Consider the following 27,384-nt stretch of genomic DNA (forward strand, 5'->3'; position numbering starts at 1 on the left):
CAGGTTTCGCTCTTTGAGATTCAGTTCCAACATGTACAACAGCAGCATTTGGTGAAGAGCGTGTTTGGTGGAGAAAAGAGGTGTTGAAGGTTGAGAGAGAAGTGGATGGGCTGTTGAGGTCGGGGAGAATGGCACCATCGATGGGGTTGTGGGTGTGGATGAAGATAGATGAGTGGATGGAGAGGGATGAATGAAGAGAGAAGGAGGGGATTAAATTGATGTTGATGTTGGTGGAAGAGGAAGAAGAGGAAGAGGAAGAAGTGGTTGAGATGAATGGGTTGAGTGAGTGGGAGGGAAGAGATGGAAGTGATAGAGTGGATTGGGGAGAGGAGATGTTGGAGAAGAGGGTGTTTGAGAGATGGAGATTGAGGTGGATTTGGAGGTGGGGATGGGATTGGTGATGGATATGGAGAGGGGAAGGGGAAGAGAAAGAGGAAATGGAAGGGGAAAGGGAAGGAGAAGGAGAAGAAAAAGAAGAGGATGAGGATGAGGATGAGGAAGATGAAAGAGAAGGGGAAGGGGAAGGGGAAGAGAGGGAAGAAGGAGAAAAAAGGAATGGCTGGATGATGGAGATGAAGGAGGAGAAAGAGGAGTGGGAGATGGAGAAGGAGGCAGGGATTGGGGAGTGGGGATCTGGGAGGAGATTGTTTGGGGTGGAGAAGAGGGGGAATGAGAAGATGGCTGGTTGGCGGGTGGTGAGGGAGAAGTTTGTGAGGGCGAGGGAGGCATGGGCAGAGAGGAAGAGGGGGCATTGGTTGTGGTGGTGGTTGTTGGTGAGGGAAAGTGGGTGGATGGTGCAAGTGGAGGAGGAGATGGAGGCAGCGGAGTGGTGCTGGGCAGTGAGGAGTGGACAACCAGCGAGGGGGATGAGGTTGAGATGGGTCACACACAAGGAGGTGTTGATGAGGGCGAGGCTTGTCTGAGCACCACAGATGTGATTTCCCGATGCATGTTCCACCTTGTCTGTGTGAGCGCCTCTGATGATGCTGTTTGCGATGTTCTCTCCATGAACGAGATTTATGGTGAGGAATGCAGCGAGTATTTGAGCTAATACTGTGATCCTAATCATTTTCAAACTGTGATGCAATTTGATTGGAATGAATATGAATGAAGCCTTAATTGGTGGAGAGGGGAGAAATGCAATGTGAAGGGAAAATAGAAGAGGAAATCTTGTGAATCGTTGATAATTATATGAAATTATCTTCTTTTGTGTGAATGGGCAACAATTTGTATTTCTGTTGCTTTCGTTTCTCTCGTGTGCGCTCAATTTTTTATTTGGAAATTAAATAGATTTTTTTTGAAACTATTATTTTTTTATCCAAAATGAATAATTTGTAAACGATTAAATAAATTTTTCTTACGAAATAATTATTTTTATCTGACAAGTAATAATAGTTTCAAACCTTACTAAATTATTTCTCTATCTCATGAAATTTAGTGAAAATTGATATTATCTATTCTTTCCTTTTTTCAGCTGTGTTGGAATGAACTTTGTGTTTTAATTCAATTTTTAAAAAATTATATTAATTTCAAGATAATTACATTTTATCTCGATTAGTTTTTCTTATTGAATTTGCGTAAAACAATTATTTCATTTGTGACAAAATTTTTTGTTTTTTGAATTTTGTTCCACACTGTTCTTTCAAAGATTTTTTTCGATTTATTATTTTTTATATTAAATTTTGCACAAAAATGTCAGAATGATAATCATACGATTGAAGAAAAAGTTTGGAATAAATCATTGAATTTTTCAAAAATGAAAAAATTCTGTCCCATTTGCAATAATGATAATTTTGTTTGTTAATTTATCATCTAGATCTTTTTTTTTTTTTTTTTTTTTTTTTTTTTTTTTTGTGAAATTTTGTAATTCAAAATTGAACCCAATAATCTCTTCTTCCGGATTGAGAAATGTTAAAAACAGATGGTAGATCCTTTTTGATGTCATCCTTTTGTTCGAGTTTTTCAGAAAAATTTATCTTTCAAAAAGATTTTTTGAAGAATATGTTTCTTTGATTGAAATGTTACAAACAGAATAAAAAAATTATTAATGATCATTTTTTCCAAAAAACGCTGATTGTTGGCAGATCATCTAGTTTATTCACATTCAAAAAGGAATGCTGTGTTATAAAATTAATAACGAAAAGTTCCGTGAAAATAAAAACAATAAACTTAATTATCCGTGAAATAGTTGCACTCACAGAAATCATAAAATCGAATTTTATTATTGGATGCATCGTAATCTGTTGTGGAGGATGTCCAATCATATTTTTTTTAACAATTTTCTGATTCAAGTTTCAAATATCTGAATCTCTGGAGATGTGATTGTTGAATGTAGTTTCAAGGCTTTGTGTAATACTTCGTTTGAAAGCTAGAAAAAAACTTTTTTCTCGAAGATGCGTTGCATGAACATTGTTTGATTCAAAGTGGAAAATAACTTTCTTGATTTTAGCACACACGCATTTATCCAGTGGCTGCACGATATGCAAGTTGTGCGAAAAAAGAAGCTCAATATGGATTATTCTTTTTGAAAAGTCGCAAATGTTTATTATCCAGGTCAAATAAAAATGAACAGCATTTGGTCAGTTTTTGCAAAAAAATCCATCAAATCCCACCACAATACATTTAATCTCATATACAAAATTTTTGCATAAGGGTGATAATTTTTGATATCATATTTTTTTCGTTCAAAATTTTCGGTTCAAAAATTGCCGTTGAGTATTTGGAAATGACAACAAAAATGTGAAAAGGAATATAAAATACAAACGCATCATTTTGTGGTAAAAACAATTTTTTTTATAAAGTTGAGATAAATTTAACAATTTGAATTCAAAATCTCTTCCAAATGACAAACAACCTTAGAAAAATCTACATACCGAAAAAAGATGTGATTTCAAAAATTATCTCCTATATATAACTGTGAAAGAGCAAAGTTCATAGAACTTTGACATAATGCTATAATGCATTTTCTTTTGAAAATTCGTTAACTCTGGGAAGGAAGAAATGTTACAGACAAGCTAATGAAAAAGTTCTCATTTGCAAGAAGCATCAATTATCTTTTCGAATCCATTGTGTCAAGAAGTTTTTTGGTGCTTTCCACTTGAAAGAACAGTTTCGATAATTTATATGTGTGATTATTTGTGAAAACTTCCATCAGTTTAATTACACCAAAAATTTTTCAAAATGAGAATATTTTCATTCATAAAAATAAAAATTGCATTCAAAATAATAATTTTGCAAACAAAATGAGAACTTTTGCGTTCAAAATGGAAAATTTGCAAACGAATTAATAATTTTTTCGAACGTAACAATAAATTTTGCATTCGAAATAATAATTGTTCAAATCCAAACAAAATCTTGTTCACTCTCTCATGAAATTTTGTGAAAATCATTTTTCAACACTTGAATCTGAAATAATTTAGTGTTGTTTATATATTCATGTGCGTGAAAAAATTTTTTGAAATATTTTATTTAATCCTGTAATTTTTTATAATTACTAATAATTTATTTTCCTGTGAAAACAAAAGATTTTTTCATTTCGAATGCAAAAGTTCTCATTTTGAATAATTTTTGGTGTATCGAATAAAACAAAAATTTCAAATAATCATCAAATTTCTGTTCTTTCTCACGAAACTTTACCATAATAAAAATAATAATAATTTCAAGTTTTCACTTTCATCACACTATAATTTGGTAAGTGGGAACAGAAATATGATCGAAATATGAAAATTTTGTTTTATTTGAAATTTAACAAAAGGAACTTTTCAAAAAAATTTAGATAAATACAATAAAAGAATTAATTTAATTAAATTCAGTAATTAAACATTTGCGATTTTTCAAAAAGAATAACCCATTTCGATCTGGTTTTCTTTGTTCAGTTCCTTTATATTTTTGTTCGTGTGCGTCGCTGCACCATCAATATGCAAGCACACCGTACAGTTTGATAGTTTTATTAATTTTATTCTTCTATCAATTGAATCAACAACTTCAAATTTGAATAGTCTAAAAAATAATTCAGAATTGATTCCTTTCTTTATTGAAGCTAAAAAAAAAAAGAAAGAAAAAAAGTTATCGGAATTGGCCTTCGCATATTCCTGAGGGAGAAATGTGGAATGACTGATCACAGAAGTCTTGCAATGTTCTCTGTCTGCAGAAATTTGTGACGGCAAGGATATGGATAAAGGAAGTGGTGCTTCTTGAGAGATTGGGCTGAGATAACCAGGTGGAGAAATAATCTTCGTTGATTCGGTTGTGTTTTTCTTTTTCAGTTTCATCAAAATTTAATGTTAATTGCGGAATATATTTTTTCTTCTTTGACAATTTTTTCAACTCAAAATATTTTCCTTGCTATGTTTAATACTCGATTTTACTGTTGATCTGTTTCGTTGGATAAATTTAAAAAGATTCTCAAATTTTCGAAATAAAAGAATAACGGAATCATTTGAAAACTTCGTTTTTTTTGTTTTTTATATCTTTCAAAGAATAAAAAATGGTTGACGATTTTTTATTAAAAACAATTTAATAATTGTCACAAACAACTCCATACAGAATGAATAAACGACTTTCGAGTTTTTCTTTTTCTGAAAATATTTGAATTCTTTTTTTCAAATAAAACCCTATTCTGAAACTTCTTTCAAATTCTCCACAAAAACACTTTGATTCCATCATTTTAATTTTCTGCTTTTGCGTTCACAGCTTTGTGGAATGCAATCTTTGGTATTAATCAAACGATAAATTTTTCAGATAGATTGAAGCCATTTTTCTTAAATCAAAATTCCAAATTTCATTGTTGGATGCTATATATGTATTTCGAATTGGAAAGAAAAAAGGTATATAACCAACAATGGAATTTTTTAGGAAATTTTTTCAAATTGAAACATAAAAGGAATGACTATGAAAAAAATCACTCTAATCGTCAACTTTTTCACAGATTCAAAAAAAGAGAAAGAAAATTCTTTGGCTTGTTTCGAATAAAAGTTTTTCTTCAAAAAGGAACATCCATTTAGGTTTTTTGGAAATTGAAACATGGAATAGTTTTTATTTTCGATGATTTCTGAATATCAAAAATTTTTGGAAGGAACAAAAAAATCAAATTCAAAAATTTCTCTTGGAATAATATTTCAAATTTATTAACAATAATTATTCAATAAATTGTGAATAATTTTAGTTTGCTTATTTTTCTATCTTTCTGTATTTTATTTAGTAATTTCATGATTTAAAAATTCAAACAATGTTTTTGCAATAATTGTTGCACATAAGAAAGGAACATTGTTGTTTTCACTCTGAAAAATATCTTCATTTCAAAAGATACTTTTATAATACAAATTAAATAGCTTGATGAATTCTATTCCATGCAGCATTTTCCTTTTTTTCTCAATCTGAGTATTTTCCTGTAATTTTTGTGAGAGTGTGGAGGACTAAAAAAGATATGATTACAGAAAAAGTTTGTTACAAATCTAAGTTTTTTTCATGCATGAAAGAATTTGTCCCATATTCGAAGAATAAAATTCTAAACTATTATTATTTAATGTAACACACAGAATATATAAATAAATAATAATAATAATAATAAACAAAAAACGATAATACAATTTTAACAAAATTTTTTCCAAAAAATATTGACTTTTTCTATAAAAGTGAATGCGATAAAATGCTCAGCTTAATCGATGTAACAATCTTCATTATTTTCAGTAACTTTTCTTGTTGCAAATTTTTGATTTAACAAAGGCTCATTAAATCCTTTTTCTTTATCAATATTATGATTCTGAATTCTATTTAGCTCAATCTTTATTTCCCTTTCAGTGTCTGAGGCTTCTGTCCAAAAAGAGTGAAATACTGTTATGATCGGGAGGTGCTGAGTTGGAAACAGAGAGAAAAGAGACGATGGATGTTCAAGAATCTCTGCAAGAACTGGAGAAGCTGTGCTAAGTTGAAAGATCGATGAGGATAACAATGAAGAAAAATGCGAACTGTTGCAACAAGAAGAGCATGAAGAGCATGATTGTACAGGCTTCGATGATGAAGAGTTCAATTCATTTGTGGTTGATGAAGCTGAACTTAAACTGGAAACAGAATTGAAAAACTGAGATTTATTAGGGCTGACTGCTGAACCAGCTATTGATTGAAATTGAGAATAGGAAGTTTGCTTTGTATCAGTGGATCGTGCTCCAAATGCTTTTGAACCACAATCAACATCATTCAAGCATGTTCCATCACATTCATCGAGTTTCAAGCGAATTGTTTCAACAGCAATTGGATGCAATTCTGAAGTCGATAGGATGTAATCCGACGCGCACGAAACAGGAACATATGAATCTTTCACCAAAGAGAGTTTATTTTCAGTGGGTTTTGATTGCTCAATCAGAGAAGAGCTACAATTTTGTGTTTTTTGAGAAGACTGGGAATCAGTTTTCGAACCTAATTTTTTTTCTTTTTCAGAAAGAAGTGCTTTTGCATTTGACCATTTAAAAGTTGTATGAAGAGGTGGGCAAGAAGACACATAAGCCCACGAGTCCACAAACAGAATTGGAGATCGCAGCAGAACAACTGGTTGCATTGGGCAAAAATATTTTTGTTGAGAAGAGCGCCTTGAACAAAATTTCAACTGAGATTGAGAAGAAGGATCAGTTGCCGAAGAAAAGCTGGAAATTATGGGAGATTGCTTTTCCAAAATTGATGAAACTGTCTGAATTTTTCTTTTGACTTGAGCTGCTTGTGTTTTTGAGTTGACAAGAAACATTGATTTTTCACTCTTCACAGTTTTCTGCTGCTCTCTAATTGTTTTCAGAATTGAGTTTGAATGCACCACTGGAACAGTTCTTTCTGTTGTCAAATATCCAAATCTGCAAAAGTATCGCTCAATCCAATTAGAAATAAGCGATTTGATGAAATTTCGAATATTTTTTCTGTTACTTTGAGAATTTGAAGAATTTTTGGATGAAAAGATATTCTCAAAACACTCCTTACGATGGATTGTGTTTATCGAATGAAGCAACAGTTTGATGAATCTGTAGACAGAAAAAAAGAAAAAGCTTCCTTTTTGCTTCAATTGCTTCTGCATCTGCTTCACTTTTTCAAGTCTCATCAGATGCTTTATCACTGAATATAGATCGTTTTTATTGAAATAATAATTCAAGTATTCCTTCCACCCTCCATTTGAAGGCAATTTCAGTTTCATTTCTCTCTGAACATTTTCTGCAAACATTTCAAAATAATCGCAAATATTCCAACATCCTGTCACATCATCCCAGTAGTTTTCATCTTCAGGGTTCCACAACCATCCAGAGCCGCTCGTTCGACTTCCAGCAAAATATCTCTGTTTCAATTGTAAGTTATAAACTTTCCTAACAAAGTCATGATCAACCTTTTTATTCTTAATGGATGAAGAGCTGTCCAATGAGCGAGGAATGGTAGATACGACACGAGATACTGAAAAATCATTGCGCATATTTGACTCTGATTGAGATTTTAATGAAGAGCTGGCTTTTTCTATTGCTTGTAGGCTCACATTTGGAGAAGAATTGTTAACAAAGTTATTTTGTGAAAAATATTTTTTCAAAAACACTCTGAAATGCTTGTCTGAAAGAAATCTGCTGTAAATTGATCTGATCTGAGATTCATCTTCAACTTTCATCAGTTCGTAAAATGCTGAAAGATCATTCTCTTTTGACTTAGCCTTAACTGATGAAGAAAACTGAGGCCTTCGCGAAAATCGATTCTTTTTGGAATTATCAGCAGAATTAGAACCAGAAGGTGAAGGAGATGAAGAAGATTCATCAAGAAACGTTGATATTCCTCCACTTGAATCGAAAGAAAACTCATCACAATCAATTTGCATCATATTTATACAGCCAGATGCATCACAGGAATCATTTTGCTTCGATGTCTGCTTTTCGCTTTTTCTCCGATTTCTCTTCCTCTTATTCTTCTCATCCTTTTGTTCCTTCTTTTCTTTTCTTCTACGCACAATGTTTTTCGCTCTAGCTAATCTTTCAGTGTCTGCAAATCTCGAAGATGTCCAAGCGCCGAATTTGTTCAGTTTAACTCTACGTTCATTTTCAATTCTCTCTCTTTCCCTCAAAACTCGTTCAATCATTTTTTCTCTTCCGCTGAATGAGAAGCTTTGGCCTGATACAATGAAATTGCGGCTGGAAGGCTCAGAAGAAGTAACTGAAGAAAGCAACTTCTTACGATTTGCTACTTTTTGCAGCCAAGAAGGAACGGAAGAAGATGGCAAAAGAGCGTTATTATTGTTGTTTTCTTCATCAGAATCATTTTTGGAGTCAGAGATGTTGCCATCTTTAGCTTCAGTAGCGGCAGAAGGGGGAGAAGGAAGTTTGGCTGTTGATGCAATATAAGCAGTGAGTGTATTAAACAAATCGATGTTAACAACTAATCGAGCTACACTCATCTTTCTGAAATCGGATGGCTCAGAACACGAAGTTTCAGAGGAAGACGGAGAAGAATCTGAATATTCAGAAGAAGAAAGCAAAGAAGAAGATGAAAATGTCGATTCATTTTCAACTGTCTTTAAAGGAGATGCATCAGACTTTGAATAATTATTCATTTGTCTTGCTGAAACCATTTTTCTTTTTGTAACATTAAGAATTTTTGAGTCTCCAAAAGATGCATCTTCTTTTTCCTCATTCTTATCTTCGTCCATTTTCTGTTTTTTCGATTTTTGTAGTCGTCTCATAGAAGATCGTCGATTCCGGCTTCTCCTTTGATGCTCTTTCTTTTTCTCTTTGTTACAAGCATCCAGGAACGCACTCTGAGCCTTTAAAAGCAATTCCTCAAGAGAGGATTGAAGATTAAGTGAATTAGTGGAAGCAGATGAATTGGCTACAAGAGGTGCAGAACTATTCAAAGAAGAGCGTGATGAAGACAATGGAATAACCTGATCGTTTGATGAATGATTGCATTTAGTACTGGAAAGTGGTTTTATCCACATATGAGGAAATTCAACTGTTGAAAAGTATGTGCACTTGGTACTTTGTGAAAGAGATGGAGTAAAAGAAAGAGAAGATGTATTTGAAGAACTCATTGATGATGAAGTCAGAGTTGAAGAAGGAGAAAACGATGAATTCGATGAGAAAGAAGAAGAAAGGAAAGACGAACCAAGCCGCGGAGATTGAATAATCGATGAACAATTAGAGGAAGTCACAGAATTCTGAAACGTTGGAGATTGAACAGAAAATGAGGAGCTGGAATTCTTTGGAATAACACAACGAGAAATTACAGGAGACGAATCTGACTTTGCCAGAAAACTTGCGAAAGAAGATGAATTGCAAATTCTGTTCTGTGCACAGTTTTCTTCTCCTTGCTCTTTTTCTACTTCCTTTTTGCCTGTTGATTTATTTCGCTTGCTTTTTGTTATTAACATTTCCTTTTTCTCTTGCTCAGCTCTTTGCTCTTCAATAATTATGTTCATTCCCTTTGAAGCTGAGTTTACAAGTTTTGAATGCTCTTCATCCACAACCCACAAATTATTTAGCATCCGCCTCATCTTCTTCCTCCTTCTCACTCGATAGTTCACCAACGGCTTTCTTGTTGTGAATGAAATCATTCCCAATGCAGCACAAGAAGAATCATCGGTCTCTTCAGATGAAAAAGTCGGAGTGCTTATCGATGAACTAGAATCTGTTTCGCTTTCTTGCTTGGCCGATAGTTGCGACAAAAGTGTTGCTGAAGGAGAGATAACTGAAAGCGAACTTTCATCGGAAAATGATACAACAGAATCTTTTGAAGGTTGTACAATATTTGAAACCGGAGAACTGATGTTGAAATTCAATTTTTCTGTATTTTCAGTCAACTTTAATTGTGATGCTTCACCTGAATTTTCATCAACAACTTTTTTATCGCCTTCTTGTTCGGCTTTCGTATTTGCTAATTTACTTTTCTCATCTTTATAAAATTTCAGCAAAATCTTTCTTTCGTTTTTCTGCTGTCTCCAAGCGCTTTTCTGCCTCCTTCTCTCTTTCCTCCACTCCCTTCTGCTTCTTTCTCTGTCCACCCATTTCTCTCCCACGCCAACCTCAATTCCGCTTGTCTGTGCTTTCCAGCGTATCTCCGAAGAAACACGTGAAATGTTCTGTCTGCGCTCTTTCACATATTCCACATCAAATCTTTTGTTTGTGAGCTTTGACGATATAAACAGAGGAAGCGATACAGGTGGAAGAGGTGGAAGAAGAGTTCTGGAATTCTGAGATAAAGATAGCAGAAGGAAAAACGGATTGGATGCGAATTGTGCTCGAGGAATAAAAGAAGAAGAAGAAGAAAGAGACAAAGATGACAATGAAGAAGAATATAAAGGATGAAGTTGCGATTGATCAAAATCATGTGGAATGAATGCATTATTATTAATCCTGTTGCTCTTTCGTCTTTGCATTAATCTGACTCTTCTGTCTGTTCGACTGTTCATCAAGCACAATGAAGCACAATCGCCCTGACTGCATATGGCAAATGAATTCCTAAGAGCCAACCTTTGCTGTTCTTGTTCCATTGTCTTTCCAGTTCTTTCATTATTTTCATCATCTATTTCCATATAACTTGAATCATCATCCAAATCGATATCAGCACCGTCATCATCATTATCACTCTTATTTTTGTATGACAAATTCATTTCGCTCATCAGGCGCATCCACCACACAAGTGAATACGGATCAGAAAGAGACGAAGGAAAGCGTCTGTGAAGAGGTTGAAACATGTGCGGAACAAGCGGCAACTGTGAAGCCTTTGCAATTCGATTGAAGTCCCAAGGAGAAGAAGAGGTGGAAGACTGTGATAAATCAAGCAATGAATAAGAACAAGGAGACTTTGATGTCTCAGCCAACGAAGGTGATAAAGGCGAAGATGAATTAGTTTGAGAAGAGGGATGCATAAATGAATAACTTGAAGCCCCAAGCAGTCGAGAAATACGAAACTTTGGTGAAGAAAATGAAGTTTGACGGAAAATTGGGTGAACTTGTTGAATTTCAAATGAACATGAAGAAGTTTTGTCTATCTGTTCTTCATTCTTTTTCGTTTGAATTTTATCTTTCATTTTTGAATCAGAATCAGACTCATTCTCTGAATCATGCCTTTTGCTGTTCTCTTTTTCATTGCGTTTTCTTTTTTCAATCTTTTCCTTCAGATTTTTGCTCAAAGAAAATTGAGTAAGTTCTATTTCTTTCCTTTTCAGCTTTTCCATCAAAACAGTTCTGGCAACTGCTTCCTTTTGCCTCATTTGTCTGAAATACGTTGGATTCTTCTGCTTTAATTCTGCCCTCCGCTGCTTCATAGCTGTTGACACAACAAACATCAGCTCATTTTCTTCTTCGCGAAGAAAAGACATTCCGTCTGCTTCTTCAAAACGGCGGCTTCGAAGTAATTTTGGATAATTGTTTGAATAAGAAGAAGAAGAAGAAGAAGAAGAAGAAGAAGAAGAAGAAGAAGAAGAAGAAGAAGAAGAAGAAGAAGAAGAAGAAGAAGAAGAAGAAGATGATGATGATGATGATGATGGGGCGAGAGAATCCAAATGTGGCAGAGTTGAAGTTATCGCAGAGTCATTTTCTTGTCTCAGTCTTCTTTCTCTTCTCCACAACGCACGAGCACATCCAATCCTCTTCGGGAGCACTTCTTTTCTCTTCATCTTTTCTGTCGTGTCTGCCATCTCCACATTCTCATTTGCCATCGACGGAGCAGTCAGTGCTCGTGTAACAACACCACTATCACACAAAGATGGGTGTGTTTGTGTCTCCACTCCCTGAAGAAGGAAGCGTAGAGCGGGGTCTTCGAGCGAAGGAGCAGACAGATCTCCGCATAGAATGATTGGATGGATGCGCTGGGCAATCGGCTGTGTGGAGGCAGAGTTGAGTACACGAGCGCCTTGTATCTTTTGAGGAAATTGTCTCTCTGTCTCGTTTATTGTCACTTCTCTGTTGATACCCCGTGTGAGCTGCATAAGCTGCATGAGGCGAATGGAGCTGGCTGCTGAAGGAGAGATTGAAGAAGGAGAAAACGAAGAGGATGTTGACGAATATGGCTGTTGCTGTGTTTGAGAAACAGATTGGTTTGGCAGGTCAAACAAAAGAGCATTTACAACGAATATCTTTTTTGAGGAGACGAAATGTCGTGTTGATGAAACAGCCTGCGATTGTTGAGAAAGAATTACTGTTTGTGTCCGAGTGAGTGGAAGACGCCTTCTGAACATCACACGAGACGATGAAGAGGAAGAGTGAATTGGGCAAATATACTTTTGATGATGTCTGCCTGTTGAATCTTTGTGATGATGATGATGACGATGGTGATGGCGATGATGATGACGTCTTTGAATATCATCATGAGGAAAGTGTAAAGGCGAAGATTGCATTTCTACCAATTGACCATCTTCTTCTTTTTTCGTTTCATAGTCTTGTCTATCTTCTTTTGTTCTCTCTGTTAATTCATCACTTTCTTTCTCCTTCTCTTCTTCCTCCTCTTCATCAACACTGTAACTTTCAGACTCAAACCCTTCCTCGTTCTCCTTTGCAGCAGCCTCTCTCATCTCATTCCACGCATCCTGGTCTGCATCTTCATACACAAGCCACTCTTTTATCAGTTCACCCAGCCACATTTCTCTTCGCAGGCGCTGCGGTTTCGGTGACAGCATTGAAGCAGCTTTCTTTTTCTTTGCGACAGCTTGCTGTTGAGAGGGAACAGGATACACAGGAAACGAATGCCTTGAACTGGAACGCGGAAGCAACGCATCTGAAATCAATGGCCTCTTTTGAACAACAGCAGATTCATTCACATTTTCAATAGGAAGATTTCCTGTTTGCTCTTTTGGTGAAACCTCTTTTCTGTTTGTTTCTGTCTTTTGTGCTTGTTCTTTCACCTGGTTGACTGCATCCAAAGGATCAAAGGCGATTTGAACAGACGAAGAAAGGTGCAATTTGTTTGGAGTCGAAGGACTTTTCCCTCCTTCCAGGGCAAGCGGTCGAATAGCAGGAGGAGTAGAAGCAGAAGAAGCAGAGGTTAAAACAGGAGATGAAGACGAGGATGATGACGAAGAAGACGAAGAAGAAGAAGTTTGCTGAGTTGCGGATTTTTCATTTTCCTTCGTTCGAATAGGAATGGACTGAGGTTGAATAGCGGGAGAAGAAGCACCCGAACTTGGTGAAGAGGTTGAAAGAGCTGGTGATTCTGAGTCGATTTTGTGATCCTTTTTGAGATGAGCATCCAAAGTCTTCAGGGCCAACAGAAGAAACTGAGTTCTTTCTTCTGTTGTGAGAAACGAAGATGGATGAAGCGAAGAGACAAAACTTGAGGGAGAGTGGAATAAAAGAGAATGAGATGAAGATAACAATGGTGAAAGTGAAGACGAAGAAGTTACCGCATGCAGTGAAAGTGGAGAAAGTGAGCCAGGAGAAGCAGGATTAGAAGTAGATTGATTAACAGCTTGAGAAAAGAGGGAAGGAGATAAAGATGTTCTGAAAGAAGGAGAAGATTGCTGCTGGGCGTTCATAAACAAGGACGAATTGACAAGTGATGAAGTACAGTAAGAAATAGGATGAAGAGAAAAATTTATATTTGCAGAAAAATCAGCAGCTGAATTAAAAGGCGCAACCAAATTGAGTGCAGAATATTTCTTCATCAAAGCCATCGCAGTTGAATTCTGCGACGTGAAGAAAGATGCCAACTTTGAGAACGAAAGCGAAGAAAATAGCTTCGACAGCGCATCTCTTCTTCCAGGCACGCTGCTCTGATTGAATGTTCTGATCCCTTTCTCCTTCTGAAACAGCAGCGGTGATCCTTTCCCTGCTCCTTTCCTTCCCTTTCTGTGTGTAGCTTCTGCTTCCTCTTTGTACGGCCACCATCCCCTCCACTTCATCCCCCTTCCTCTTCTCAACTCTGCCCGGCTCTGCCTCAGCCCACTCTTCAGCGCACTCATCAGATCCAACCGCGTTCTTGTCTGCCTCGCGTCGACTGCTGCATACACAGGCACTTTTCGCATCTTCCACACAAATTGCCCATTTTCCTCGCTTTTGATGCGAACATAACGGCAGGGCACATCCAGTTCATCGCTCAAATCTTCCAGGTCAGAATTCGCTAAATCATTCAGCATGCAGTCCAATTTCCGCTCTCTTGTCAAAATTGGCGTTTGACTTTCTTTCGCCTCTTGCTGCGCCTCGCTTGCCATTTTGTTCTCCTTCTGGTTGGTTGGCGTGCCTGTCTCAAGGTGTGGTTGTAGTATTCCTTGGATGCTGCTAAACAGATTCTTGTCTTTTTCTTCAATCTTCTTCGCCATTTTCTCCATTTTTCTGCGCTCCCGCTCTTCTTTCTTCTTCCGCCTCTTCTCTTTCTCTTCTTTCTCCTTCTTCTTCTTCTGTATCTCCTGCAGTTTCATCAGCCGAAGCAGTTTTTCTCTCTGATCATCTGATTCCAATGAATTAAACGTGATTTTCGCCTCTTCATCGTCCACTTTCCCTTTCTCATTCTGAAACTCATCTTGCATCACTCTTGTCACTTCTTTGTTCAAATCTTTCATCCCCATCACACCCAACGTCGCCCCTCCTCCTCCTCCAATTCCTCCTCCTCCAACAGCAGGTGACAGCGGAGTTGTAGGTGCACCAACAGCCCCTCTCCCCATCTCCATCTCTTGGCTGTACACAATCAACGCCCTCCCTCCGACTCCTCTCCATCCGCCGTCCATTCGCTTTCCTCTCGTAAAGTGTATCGTTCCAAAGGCGCCTCTTCCTGAAGTATATTGCTTAGGCTGTGGAGAATGTGATGGTTTTGGAGAGGTATTTGCTGTTGTGTTCTGTTGCTGCTGTTTTTGTTGTGATTGCGATGAAAGTGGCTCTGGTTTTGGCTCATCATTGTAAGTTTCGACTTTTTTGCCGTTTTGAATTGATTCTTTCGAGTTTGCATTCTTTTCTGCTTCTGTTTGATAGTCTTTCTTTTGAAGTCTTTCAACATTTTCATGAGCTTCATTGTTTTCATTTCCTTTCTTTTTCATCCAAGCACTTTGTTTTGTTTCAGTATCATTTGCATCATCATCATATGCTCCTTCCTTTTCACTCACATCGCTCTCCAAACTATCAGTTGATTCGTCATCTGACAAAATCCCCCCCACATTCACCACATTCTCATAGCTCATCAGCTTCAGAATACTCTCGTCGTCTGCGTTTTCCTCTTCATACAGCCAGCCATCCCCTGAGCTTATGCCCCACCAATCGTCGTCGTCAAACTCTTCTTCTCTTCTTCGGAACGCTGTCAGAATCTCCCGCAGCTTTTTCTCTCGAACGTCGTCTTCTTCGTCTTCGTCTATTCCCGTCAAGTTGCAAACTTTTGCTTTCTTCTTATTCTTCTGATTTTTATTTTTGGATTTTGATAAATGTTTTATTTTCTTTCCTTTTGAAACAACTGATTTGGGATTATTCATTGAATCCTCCAAAATCACTTCTTCGTTTTCATCGTTGTTTGAATCATCATCATCTTCTTCTTCTTCTTCTTTCGTGTTATCTTCATCTCCTTCAACTTCTTCCTTGTTTCCATTTCCATTTCCAGAATTCGTTGCTTCTTTCTCTTCTTTCCCGTCTTTGTAACCATCTCCCTCACTTTTTGCATCATTCCCACTCATTCCTGGTCTTTTTATAGATTCATCAATCGGAGTTGGATAAAGTAGCAGGTTTGGTCTGACCATCAAAAGCACCTCATTCACAACAGAATCTCGTTGAAGCTCAAGCGCCTGGTAATACCTTCGCATCAGCCTCTGTTTCTCTCTCTGTTTGTGTCTCTTCTCTCTTCGCTCTTCTTCATCACTGATGATGGAGCTGTCGGAAAGGCATTCACTTTCTTCATTATTCTTGGTTTCCTTCAAAGAATCTCTTCTAATCAACGATAAACTCTCGTTTTCTTCTGCTTTCACTTTATTATCATTTTCTTCATCATTGTTATTTTCATCATTTTCAGGTTTCAATGCCTTCCTCATCTTTATCAGTTCTCTTATTCTTCTTTCCTCTCTTCTCTCGTTCCTTGCTTCTCTCTCTCTTTCCTTCGCTCTCTCTCTTTCTCTCTTCCTCTTCTCCAGATTCTCTGCATACCGCTCCACCATCCGAAACTCTGCAAACAGCGGCAGTGCTTCAAATACATCGGGAGGGAGAACAAAATATTGTCTTTTCCTTCTTCTTCCGAACAGCTGCCTCATCCTCCTCATCTGCTGCTCTTCGCTTGTCAGAAATCTGTTTCTAGAAGAGCGAAGCAACGAGGAAGAAGAAGAAGAGGAGGAAGAAGAGGAAGAGGAAGAAGAACGTGAAGCGCCTGAAGCAGCAGCCACTTGCGCACAGCGGTTGAGGTAGCGTCGGCGGAGGAGAGGATGCATCGCTCTTATGCGGCGAGCCATAGCAATTTCAGAACGATGAGGTGGTTTTGGATGGAGAGAGAGGTCAGTTACTGCCGGAGAAGATGAAGATGAGGAAGATGAAGACGAAGGAGAGGGTGAAGGAGATGATTGAGGAAGAGAAAGAAAAGATTCATTGGGCAATGAAGAAGGAGATGTGCCTGTTCCTGTGCCAATACCCGCAATTGAATGTGTCAAAAAGGTTTGTGTTGAATTTTGATTGCTTTTTCTCTGTCTTTGTCTTCGAGGCACATAAGATGGATTCTGAAGAGTTGCTTCTTGTGGCGGAAGGATCACAGGAAGAGGCAGACGCGGCGCATGTTTTCTTTTGAAGTCTTCGATGATTTCGTCGATTTCTGCTTTTTCGGCTCTTTCTTGTGAAGAATTCACTTCTGACTGTTCGGATGAAGAGGAAGATGAAGATGAATCGTTTTCTATTTTTTCTTTCTTGTAGAATTTGACTGCTGCTGTTTTTGATGACGATGTAGAAGAAGAAGAAGAAGAAGAAGAAGAAGAACATGATGAAGAACATGAAGTACAAGAGTATTCACCACAAGTTGAACAAGCAGATTCTGTTTCAGTTGTACCTTCTTTGCTATCGTCTCCATTTTCATTCGTTTCTTCTCTTTCTTCTCTCATATTCTTCTTCTCAGAAGAACACTGACGATGATGATGATGATGATTTCTGCATTGATGTCGATGATTATGCTTATTTCCATGAATATGTCTATGTTTGTGTCTGTTCTGTTTCATCTGTCTGTATCTGCCACACAAACATTCACCCACCGGAAACACGTCTTCTTCTGTCAAATCGTCTGTCATCGGAACAATCTGCAGCCAAATGCCAAATGCTCGTGTGTTTGCTGATTGGAGCTGAGAAGTGGTGGATGCTATGGATTGATGCAAGAGTAGCTTCAGAACAGAATTTGGAGAAGAAGAAGAAGAAGAAGAATCGAAAGAAGAGGAAGAAGAAGAGGAGCTTGAAAGGGATTCTGAATTGGAAGAGAAAGAAGAAGAAGGAATAATTGAAGAGTTTGATTCATTTTGAAGGTATTTTTCGACTTCTGTTTTTGTTTTCAGCAGTTCAAGCGCTCGTGTAAGTTGTCGACACACGGGAAATAAAGAGCTTTTATATGAACAAGGTGAGTACATCACAAATGCTTGCAGTTTATTCAGCACTTTCATTGAACAAGTTTTGATCAAGTTCGAAATATTTCCTTCGGATTTACAAACAGAAAGGTTCTCAAATATGTTTGTATTTCTCACAAATCTCGGCAGGTTCGCCATTGACTCGACAAACGCTGATTTGGCATTAAACGAATAGCAAGCTTGAGCCAACCTCACTAGCTTCTGAATGGATGCTCCTCTTTCACACAGCCAGAGTGGATCTCCAAAGCCCTCTCTAATAGCTCCAGCCACAAAGTCCCTTCTGATCGCATCTGACTGAAAAACGGACAATTCTCTGCTCGAAATGAGGCTGTTTGCAAGCGAGCCGAATCTTCTTCGCAGAATGCAATCGCCGTTGTTCAGCACTTGCTCAAAGAGGAAATCGTCAATGAGATTGGTTGCATAGCCAGGAAAGCCAAATGTGTTGATGGTGTTTGTGGATGAGTAGTTTTCGAGTGTCAATGGATTGACTCCACATTCATCAACTGCCTCGTCTGTGTCAAGATGCTCCACCCAATCGCCTAACAGTCTAAAACCAGGAAATTTCTCTCGTTTCTCTTTCTCTTTTCCTTTCCCTCTTTCTCTCTCTTTCAGTTTCTCCTTCCACTTCTCCTTCTCTCTCTCCCTCATCGCTGTTATTCCTGTTATTCCTCTCACAGCATTTCCTCTTTTTCCCTTTCCATCTTTCCCATCATTCCCATTCTCATACATTCCAGTGAAAATTGCCAGCATCCTCTGCTCTTTGTTCGACATCTGTTTGTTTCTCTGCCCCCATCTCAGTCTGTTCTGTCTCAATTGAAGTTTTCTTGTGCGAATGTTAGAAAATTCGTTGTCTTCGTCAAAGAGAGGCGGAGGAGGAGGAGGAAAATCGGGTGAAGATGAATGAGAAAGAAGCTGTTGAGTGAGAAAAGAATGAGGAAGGGAAGGGAAGTGAGAAAGAGAAGCGAGAGAAGGGAAAGAAGGAGAAAGGGAAGAAAGGGAAGAGGTTAAAGAAGAGGTGGAGATGGAAGGAGTTGATAGAGAAAGAATAACAGAAGAGAAAGAAGAAGGTTTGAGGGATGTTTTGAAGTTATGTTGTGGCTGTTGATTAAGATGTTGATGATGATGATGACGAGAATGAGAACGTGAAGAAGAAGAAGAAGAATATGATGTATTTAATGTGTAAATGTCTGTTGGATAAAGATGATGAACAGAGGCAGAAGAAGGCGAAAAGAGTTGAGTGGCGAAATGGAAATGGAAAGAAGAGGAAAGCGGAGAAAGAGGAGAATATTGAAGAGCCAATGAAGAAGGAACAAGGGAAGATCTGTTGGTTGAGAGGAGACGGTGAATGAAAGGGGAATTGAATAAAAGAGAAGGACATGAAGGAGGAAGGGGATGCGATGGGGAATGAGGAAGAGGAAGAGGAAAAGAAGGAAAGGAAGAAGAGGAAGAAGAAGAAGGAAAGGAAGAAGAAGAAAAGAAAGAGTTAAAGAGGAAGAATTGTTTGTGAGATGGAATGGTGCTGATGACGTGATGTGGTACAGACAATTGAAGTAATGGACGTGAAGGAGAAGACGAAGACGAAGAAGAAGAAGAGAAATTTGACGAAAATGAAGAAGAAGCAGAAGAAAAAGAAGAAGAAGAAGAAGGTTTCTTCTGATCTGAAGGCAAACCAGAAATAAATGAAGACTTGGATTTTGTGTCTGAAGTGAATGAAGATGTGATTTTTGACTTTTTTGAACTTAAAATTGAAGGCGATGATGAAGAAGAAGAAGATGTTAAAGAAGAAGATGAAGATGAAGAAGAAGAAGATGATGATGAAATTTGTGTTGGTAACAAATTCTTACCAGAAGAATTTTTATTAATATTATTATTATTCTTATTTGTCAACAATTTTTCATTTTTCTCTATTTTTTGAATGTTTTTCTTTTCCTTTGTTGCATTTCCATCATCATCATCATCTCCATCAAGTTTTGAGTGTTCTGGAAAAAGATCGAAAATGACTGGATTTGCAGCCAATTCGACGCGATTTCTGCGGAAAAAGATGCAATTTCCAGTTTTTCTATACGCAAAATCAGGAGAAGATGAAAAAAGAGAAGAAGAAGAAGAAGAAGAAGAAGAAGAAGAAGAAGAAGAAGAAGAAGAATTATATAATGAAGAAGAAGATAATGATGATGGAGCAAAAGAAGAATAACGAGGGGTTTCTTTAATAAGAGGAAAAGGATGAGTGTTAGGGAAGAACAGAGGAGGAGGAAAAGAAGAAGAAGAGGAAGAACAAGAAGTTTGACGAGGATATAAAATAGTTGTGGAAACAGCTCCAAAAAGAGAGGAAGAAGAGGAAGAGGAAGAGGAAGAAGAAGAAGAAGAAGAAACAGATTTCAGATGAGAAGGATGGGTTGAAGAAGAAGAAGATGATGATGATGATGATGAAGATAATGAAGAAGAAGAGGAAGAAGATGGAATTAAAGAAGAATTCAAAGGAGTTGGCATAATAGCAGAAGATGATTGTGATCGAGGACTAGTTAATGTTGATGACGAATTGTTCATTTGAGAAGAACATTCAACTTTATTTTTTGGCGTTTTGCTGTTTTTTCTCTTATCTTCGCTTGTTTTGCTTGTTTTGCTTCGAAGTCTCCAAAAAAGGTTTTTCTTCTCTTTTTCTTCCACTTCTTGTTTCTTCTTTACTCCTTTTCCTCTTTCTTCTCTTTCTTTTCCTTCTCTTTCTCCTTTTTCATCAAAATCTTCACTGTAATTTTCTTCTTCTTCTTCTTCTTCATTCAATTTCGTGTCTTCGTTGAAGAAGTCGTTCATTTCTCTGTTTGTGTTCATTTTAATCAGTCTTTCAATTGTCTTCTTTGTATCTTCACTCATTTCATAGCTCATTTCATCAAATGGATCATCTTCAGCTATTTCTTCTTCGTCTTCTCCTTCTCCTTCTTCTTTTTCATCTTCTCTTTCAACTTTTATTTCTTCTTCTTCCTCCTCTCCTTCACAAACATCATTTTCTTCTTCTTCTTTTTCATTATCGCGTTCACTTCTAATTCCATTTCTGTATTCAACATTGTTTTTATATTCATTCTTCTTCTCTCCCCCCTTCTCTTTCTCTTTCTCTCCCCCCTTCTTTTTCCCTCTTTCCGGCTGCTTCAACAGCACAAACACGCCATCGTATTCGCAAAAGAGTGTCCGAGCAAGCGTCTTCACAGCAGCCGCTGGAATGCACTGCAAACACACAACATCTGGCAATCGAGATAGAATTATCGATGATAACAGTGCCACACGAAGAGAATACGGAGGCGTTTTGATGGGAAAGGGAGAAGGAAAGGGAGAAGAAAAGGAAGAGAGAGAAGAAGAAGTAGAAGAAGAAGGATAATAAAATGATAAGTTGTTTTGTGTTTGTGGAAGGTTTTCTGATTGAATGGAACTGTTTCGAGAGAGAAAAAAAGAAGAAAGTGTTTCGTAGGAAAGAGGAGCATTGAAAGTTTTGGTGAAAGAAGAGGAAAATAATTGAGTGTTTTGAGGAGAAAATTGAGAGGAAGATAAAGAAGAGGATGAAGGCGAGGAAATGATTGAAGCAGAACGAGAAGGAGAAGAAGAAGAAGACGAAGACGAAGACGAAGAAGAAGGAGGAGGAGAAGAAGAAGCAGGTGAAGGAGTCGAAAATGAAGGCGAAGATGGAGAAGAACGAGGAGAAGATGGACTTTGCGAGCGAATGACTCGAATTGCAGTGTTTGGCGCGTGTGCAGCTGAAGCAACAGGCGAAGATGAACCAGAGCCGACGCCTTGCCAGTCGTTTATAGACTTTCTGTGTTTGTTCTTGTTCACAAAATCAGCAGGAGTTAGTTTTTTCTCTCTTTGTGTCAGCATTTGAGGAGCCCAAAGAGGAGGAGGAGGAGGCTGAGAAGCAGCGGGCGGAATCTCGCAGTTCCAGGACATGACCGAAAAGTGGTCTGAAACGTGGAGCGGGTAGTCAGCATCGAGCGGAACAACTTTGTCTTCCACGAGGAAGAAAGGATGGCGCATGTGTGTCTGCTTGTTATTCCCATGTGTGTGAATGTGAGAGTGGATGTGAGTGTTAGTGTGATTGAAATCACTGTGCTGCTCTTCTGCTGTTGATGCTGACGACAAATGAGAAGGATTCTGATGGATGTGAGTGTGTTTGTGTGGCACAGACAAATAAGCAGACTGTTTTGAGAGGTTTGAGTGCTCGTAGATATTCGAGTCTGACTGCGTTCTTGTCTTTTTGTGGCTGAGCTGCATTTCTGTGGCTGTTGGAGGAAAGCTTGTGGTTGACTGCGACTGAGAAAGAGGAGAAGCACTTTGTGTGTGCAAGCGATGATTGGAAGGGGAAAAAGAAAGAGAATGCGGATGAAGATGGTTATGAAGAGGTGAATGGATGGACTTGTCGTTCAAAGGCATTGAAGAAGCAACATTGTTCGGAGAAGACAGCAAATGCGCTCTTTCATCTTGCGCAACAGACAGATTGCCTGTCGACTTGAGTGTATTCTGCTCTTCCACACCGCCTTCTCTGGAGCAAGGCACGTTGCAGAGAACGTGGTGGTGCGTGTGCCGGGGGTAGTATGACGAGAGAGGGGCTGTGTATGCCAGAAAGGACGACAGATGCTGCGCCTGCGGGAATTGCAGCAGCGAGGCGTCTGTGTGGATGGACAGCTTGTTCATGTGGCTTGTGCCTGTTGTTGAGAAGTTGCTTGATGAATTGGAAGAAGAATTTGAAGAAGGGGAAGAAGAAGAAGAAGTAATGAAAGAAGAAGTGTCATTGCTGCTCTGCGTTGGCAAAGGGAGCATTTCATCTACATCTTTTTCGAATCCCATCTGCTTTATTTTCTCTCGCATTCGCAGAATCTTTCTCAGCTCCTGTTTTTGCTGCCTTTCTATTTCTTTCTGTTCCAGTTCTTTTATTCTTGCCCTTTTGCGCTCTTCTTCTGCTCGCTCTTCTTCTTTTGCTTTTGTAACGAGGCGAAAAAGCTCAGGCGGAAGCAGTGCACCGAGCCAGCCTTCTTCCAATGACAGTATCACACCACTGCTTTCACCGCGATACAGCAGAGGACCATGGTCTATAAACAATGACGGAAACAACTCCTCCGAACTTGTTTCATTCGGCACAGCGTGTTCAGCATTCTTTTTGCGCCTTAAAAAATGTATAAGGGAGTTTGACTTTTTCAGTGAATTGTTTCTTGCTTCTGAATGTATCTCACGTCTTTTTGCTTTGAGTAATGATTTTCCTGGATTTTCCTGAATTTCTTCGAGTGTCTGCTTTGAAAATATCAGCATTCCAATTGACGGATACCTTTCGATTTTCATATCCACATGTGGAGGAGAAGGAACATAATCCTCAAAAAAGATAAAAAAGACGATGAATTGATTTTCGTCAGAACAATATACAGTCAGCACAACTTCGAGAAAAAATAATCAATGGCATCGCAAACTTGACTATCCAAAATTAATCTATCAAAATGATCCAGTTCATTTTTTGAAAGGTTCTTACGAAAAATGGCTTTTTCTTCTGAAAAATAAAGTCTGTTTTGTTTTGCGAGCAACTCTTCGTCAACTCTTGGCAGATCTTGAATAAAATATATCTGCTGGTAAATTTCTATTCCTAATTTGGCTCCAACGTCATTTCGAGTTGGAGTATAACAACTAGTAATATAAAAACATAATAACATTAAAGAACAAATGTTAAAACCTTCCTTGAGAAATGCGAATCCAGTCCTCGTTATATCGCTTAACGCTCCAAACAATGAATAAATTAGATGAAACAGAAAACCTTTCTAGTGGTTTTGGGATTGATATTTCAACACCTTCAATTGGATTGTGCGGGAGCGAAAATTTTAATTGATGAAATGCTGTAGAAATTTCCTTTGAAGCATTAGATCCCATGTAACACTTCTAAAAGTCCAATTACAGTCAATTGCTCCTGAATACTCAATCGCAAAATGTTAATTCAAATGAAAATGGGAAAATAAAATATTCAAAATATTTTTTGTGACGAATTCAAAAAATATGTTTTTTTCATAGCCATTCAAACTGATTCAAAATATTATTTCAGAAATGAATTTTCGGTTCGACTGAGACAACGAAGATTTATTATCCATCAATAATGATGATTTCGATTATCTTATTCATTCAATCACTGTAATTTGCATCATTTATTGTCCAATAATTGTATAACTTATCTTTCAAAATCATTCAAATTCAGCATTTTTTTCATAAAAATAACTTTGAATGAATTGGTTTTTGGCTGAGTGACAAAAAGTGATGAAGATTTATATTCAGTCAACATTTGAAAAAAGGATAAGAAATTGAATCTCTGTTTAAAATATTTGTCAAATTACATCAAAATATCCACTTTATTTTGAAAAATTTGATCAAGTTTGAAATCAAAATTTTTGTATGAGAAATATGTTGAATTTCAAATCTATCATAATATGATAGATGGAAAATGTTATTTGCATCAATTCATTTGATGAAAATTTAAATCGATGATTTATTAATATGGATCTATTGATGTTTATAAATGATATTAAAATTTTTTTGAAAAGTGACATCAGATCATTATGAAAAAAAAATTTTATTCGAATGAAGAATGATACGCCATTTATTATTCGAAATTGGTCAACTAATTATTCAAAATTGTTAAACTTTTTATTCGAAATTAATAAACTTCTCACTCAAAATTAATAAAATTCAGTATTTTAAAAAAAATTTTTTTTGATATAATATGATCACTGGCTAAGTGTCAGAAAGTGATGAAAATGTTTTGTTTTTTCATTATTCTTAAAAAGGATGAAAACTTATACCACAATTTTTATTATTAGTGAATAAATATTGAATTTTTTTGATTTTTCAGAAAAAATTCATCACCATGGAAATCGGACAATATTTAAATTATTTCTCCTCACTTTGTTAAATAGTGAATAATTCAATCATGAAATGTTATTTGAATCAGTTTTCAAACTGAATAAAATATTTTTCACATCGAAGTAAATTTATGAATGCACTTTCAGAATTCTTCATTTGTTTTTATTGATCTTCTTTGCATATTTAAATATGGGGGAAAATTCGAACTTTCAAGCTTTTTTTGTACAAAGCACAAAAAAATAGTTTCACTCATAACTTTATTAAACTGTTTCAAATTTCAATATAAGTTGGATCTTCATATCCGTATTCAGGTATCTTTGAAATCAAAACATAAAGATTTTTAACATTTCACGAATGTCAAAAAATGGGCTCATTTATATTGTGTTTTTTGATCAAAAAAAGTCAATAAAAAGTGCATAATTTTTCAATGAAAATGCCTGAAGTGAAATATTTTTCCCCATATAAATAAAATATTTTGATTGAATGATGTTTTGCCTAGCAATGTGAGGTTTATTCGTTTGAAAATTATTCGATTTCCATGGTGATGAATTTTTTCTGAAAAATCAAAAAAATTCAATATTTATTCACTAATAATAAAAATTGTGGTATAAGTTTTCATCCTTTTTAAGAATAATGAAAAAACAAAACATTTTCATCACTTTCTGACACTTAGCCAGTGATCATATTATATCAAAAAAAATTTTTTTTAAAATACTGAATTTTATTAATTTTGAGTGAGAAGTTTATTAATTTCGAATAAAAAGTTTAACAATTTTGAATAATTAGTTGACCAATTTCGAATAATAAATGGCGTATCATTCTTCATTCGAATAAAATTTTTTTTTCATAATGATCTGATGTCACTTTTCAAAAAAATTTTAATATCATTTATAAACATCAATAGATCCATATTAATAAATCATCGATTTAAATTTTCATCAAATGAATTGATGCAAATAACATTTTCCATCTATCATATTATGATAGATTTGAAATTCAACATATTTCTCATACAAAAATTTTGATTTCAAACTTGATCAAATTTTTCAAAATAAAGTGGATATTTTGATGTAATTTGACAAATATTTTAAACAGAGATTCAATTTCTTATCCTTTTTTCAAATGTTGACTGAATATAAATCTTCATCACTTTCAAACATTCATCCAAAAACCAATTCATCTCAAAGCAATTTTTATGAAAAAAATGCTGAATTTGAATAATTTTGAAAGATAAGTTCAACAATTTTGAATAATAAATAATGCAAAAACAGTTATTGAATTATTAATATGATGAACAATTATTGAAAAAAAAAAGAACTCTCATCGAAAATAGTTATGATTTCAAAAATAATCTCCAATAATCTCCAATTATCTCATTCATTTCAGAATTTCATTTGGGATGAAAAAGTGAATGTTTATTGAAAGAAATATTGTTCTCATATCTGTTTTTTAAATATTTGAAGAAGAAACTCAAAATTTTCATCAATTTCACGAGTATTATCAACACATGAAATCAAACTCCGTTTCTGACATTCAACCAAAATAAAACTGATTTTCTCAGAAGATTTATTCATCAAAGAAATTCTGATAAGATTTTTTGAGAAAATATCTTTTGAATAATAATATGTGCGATAGCAGTCTCAACTGTTTCGAAAGCTCCTCAGATATTTGAAGCTCCACAAATGCATTTCGTTATTCGTTTATTCATAATTCATAATTAATGTTATTTTTTCTCACACACTTGTTTTCCTTTTTTTTGGTATTCATTAATAACAAAGTTGAATTTTGTATTTCACAGATTAATTTCCAAATTTGTGGATTTCAAAAAAAGAAAAAAAAATGTTTCGGTATGTTATTGCTTTTTGATTAAAAAACATTTCTTTTCAAATCACCGACTGTTGTTTGTCAGTCATTGGCTGTAATTCCAAACAGTTTGTATTTATTTGAGATGCTAATATTTTTTTCAGATTTCCCCATTTCCAATAACATACATTTCAACCATTTCTCAAGTTAATAGAGGAGATTGTTGGGGCATTATCTGCAATATCGAAATTACATCTTTCATGAAAATAAATCATCAAACTATTCATCAATATGAATTCTTCAGCTGAAAAATAATTGTTTCAAAAAAAATCTATTTAATTTCCGAATAAAAAATTGAGCGCACACGAGAGAAACGAATGCAAACAAGAAATAAATTGATATCCACATGCACAAAAGCAAGCAATTTAACAGTATTATCAACGATTCATAAGATTTCCTCTTCGATTTTCACTTCACGTTGCATCTCTCCCCTTTCCACCAATTAATCCTTCATTCATATTCATTCCAATCAAATTGCATCACAGTTTGAAAATGATTAGGATCACATTATCAGCTCAAATACTCGTCGCATTCCTCACCATAAATCTGGTTCGTGGAGAAGATATCGCAAACAGCATCATCAGAGGCGCTCGCCCAGACAAGGTGGAACATGCATCGGGAAATCACATCTGTTGTGCTCAAACAAGCTTCGCCCTCATCAACACCTCCTTGTGTGTGACCCGTCTCAACATCATCCCTCTCAGCGGTTGCCCACTCCTCACTGCCCAACACCACTCTGCTGCCTCCATCTGCTCCTCCACTTGCACCATCCACCCACCTTCCCTCACCAACAACAACTACTACCAACAATGCCCCCTCTTCCTCTCTGCCCATGCCTCCCTCGCCCTCACAAACTTCTCCCTCACCACCCACCAACCAGCCATCTTCTCCTTCCCCCTCTTCTCCACCCCAAACAATCTCCTCCCACATGCCCACTCCCCAATCCCTGCCTCCTTCTCCATCTCCCACTCCTCTTTCTCCTCCTTCATCCCCCTCATCCAGCCTTTCCTTTTTTCTCCTTCTTCCCTCTCTTCCCCATCCCCTTCTCCATCTCCATCCCTTTCCCCTTCTCCTTCATCTTCCTCATCCTCAACCCCATCATCTTCTTTTTCTTCCCCTTCTCCTTCCCCTTCCCCTTCCAT

At 36.6% G+C, this 27,384-nt stretch overlaps 3 protein-coding genes across 3 annotated transcripts; 1 reads left to right on the forward strand and 2 right to left on the reverse strand.

Moving 5' to 3' along the window:
- Positions 1–437: 437 nt before the first annotated feature.
- MONOS_11998 (uncharacterized protein) lies at positions 438–1,076 on the forward strand (the record flags this gene model as incomplete). Its single annotated transcript, XM_067864575.1, has 1 exon — positions 438–1,076. The coding sequence occupies one exon, from the start codon at positions 438–440 to the stop codon at positions 921–923; it is 486 nt and encodes a 161-aa protein (XP_067735357.1). The 3' UTR covers positions 924–1,076.
- Positions 1,077–5,445: 4,369 nt separating this feature from the next.
- MONOS_11995fu11996fu11997 (uncharacterized protein) lies at positions 5,446–22,792 on the reverse strand (the record flags this gene model as incomplete). Its single annotated transcript, XM_067864574.1, has 1 exon — positions 5,446–22,792. The coding sequence occupies one exon, from the start codon at positions 22,790–22,792 to the stop codon at positions 5,657–5,659; it is 17,136 nt and encodes a 5,711-aa protein (XP_067735358.1). The 3' UTR covers positions 5,446–5,656.
- A 3,960-nt stretch (positions 22,793–26,752) lies between these two features.
- MONOS_11994 (uncharacterized protein) lies at positions 26,753–27,384 on the reverse strand (the record flags this gene model as incomplete). The annotated part of the gene is made up of 2 exons (XM_067864573.1): positions 26,753–27,020; positions 27,098–27,384. The coding sequence occupies 2 exons, from the start codon at positions 27,382–27,384 to the stop codon at positions 26,753–26,755; spliced, it is 555 nt and encodes a 184-aa protein (XP_067735359.1).

The sequence above is a fragment of the Monocercomonoides exilis genome, assembly GCF_001643675.1.
Source record: "Monocercomonoides exilis strain PA203 chromosome Unknown scaffold3-2548433, whole genome shotgun sequence".
NCBI classification, from domain to species: domain Eukaryota; phylum Preaxostyla; order Oxymonadida; family Polymastigidae; genus Monocercomonoides; species Monocercomonoides exilis.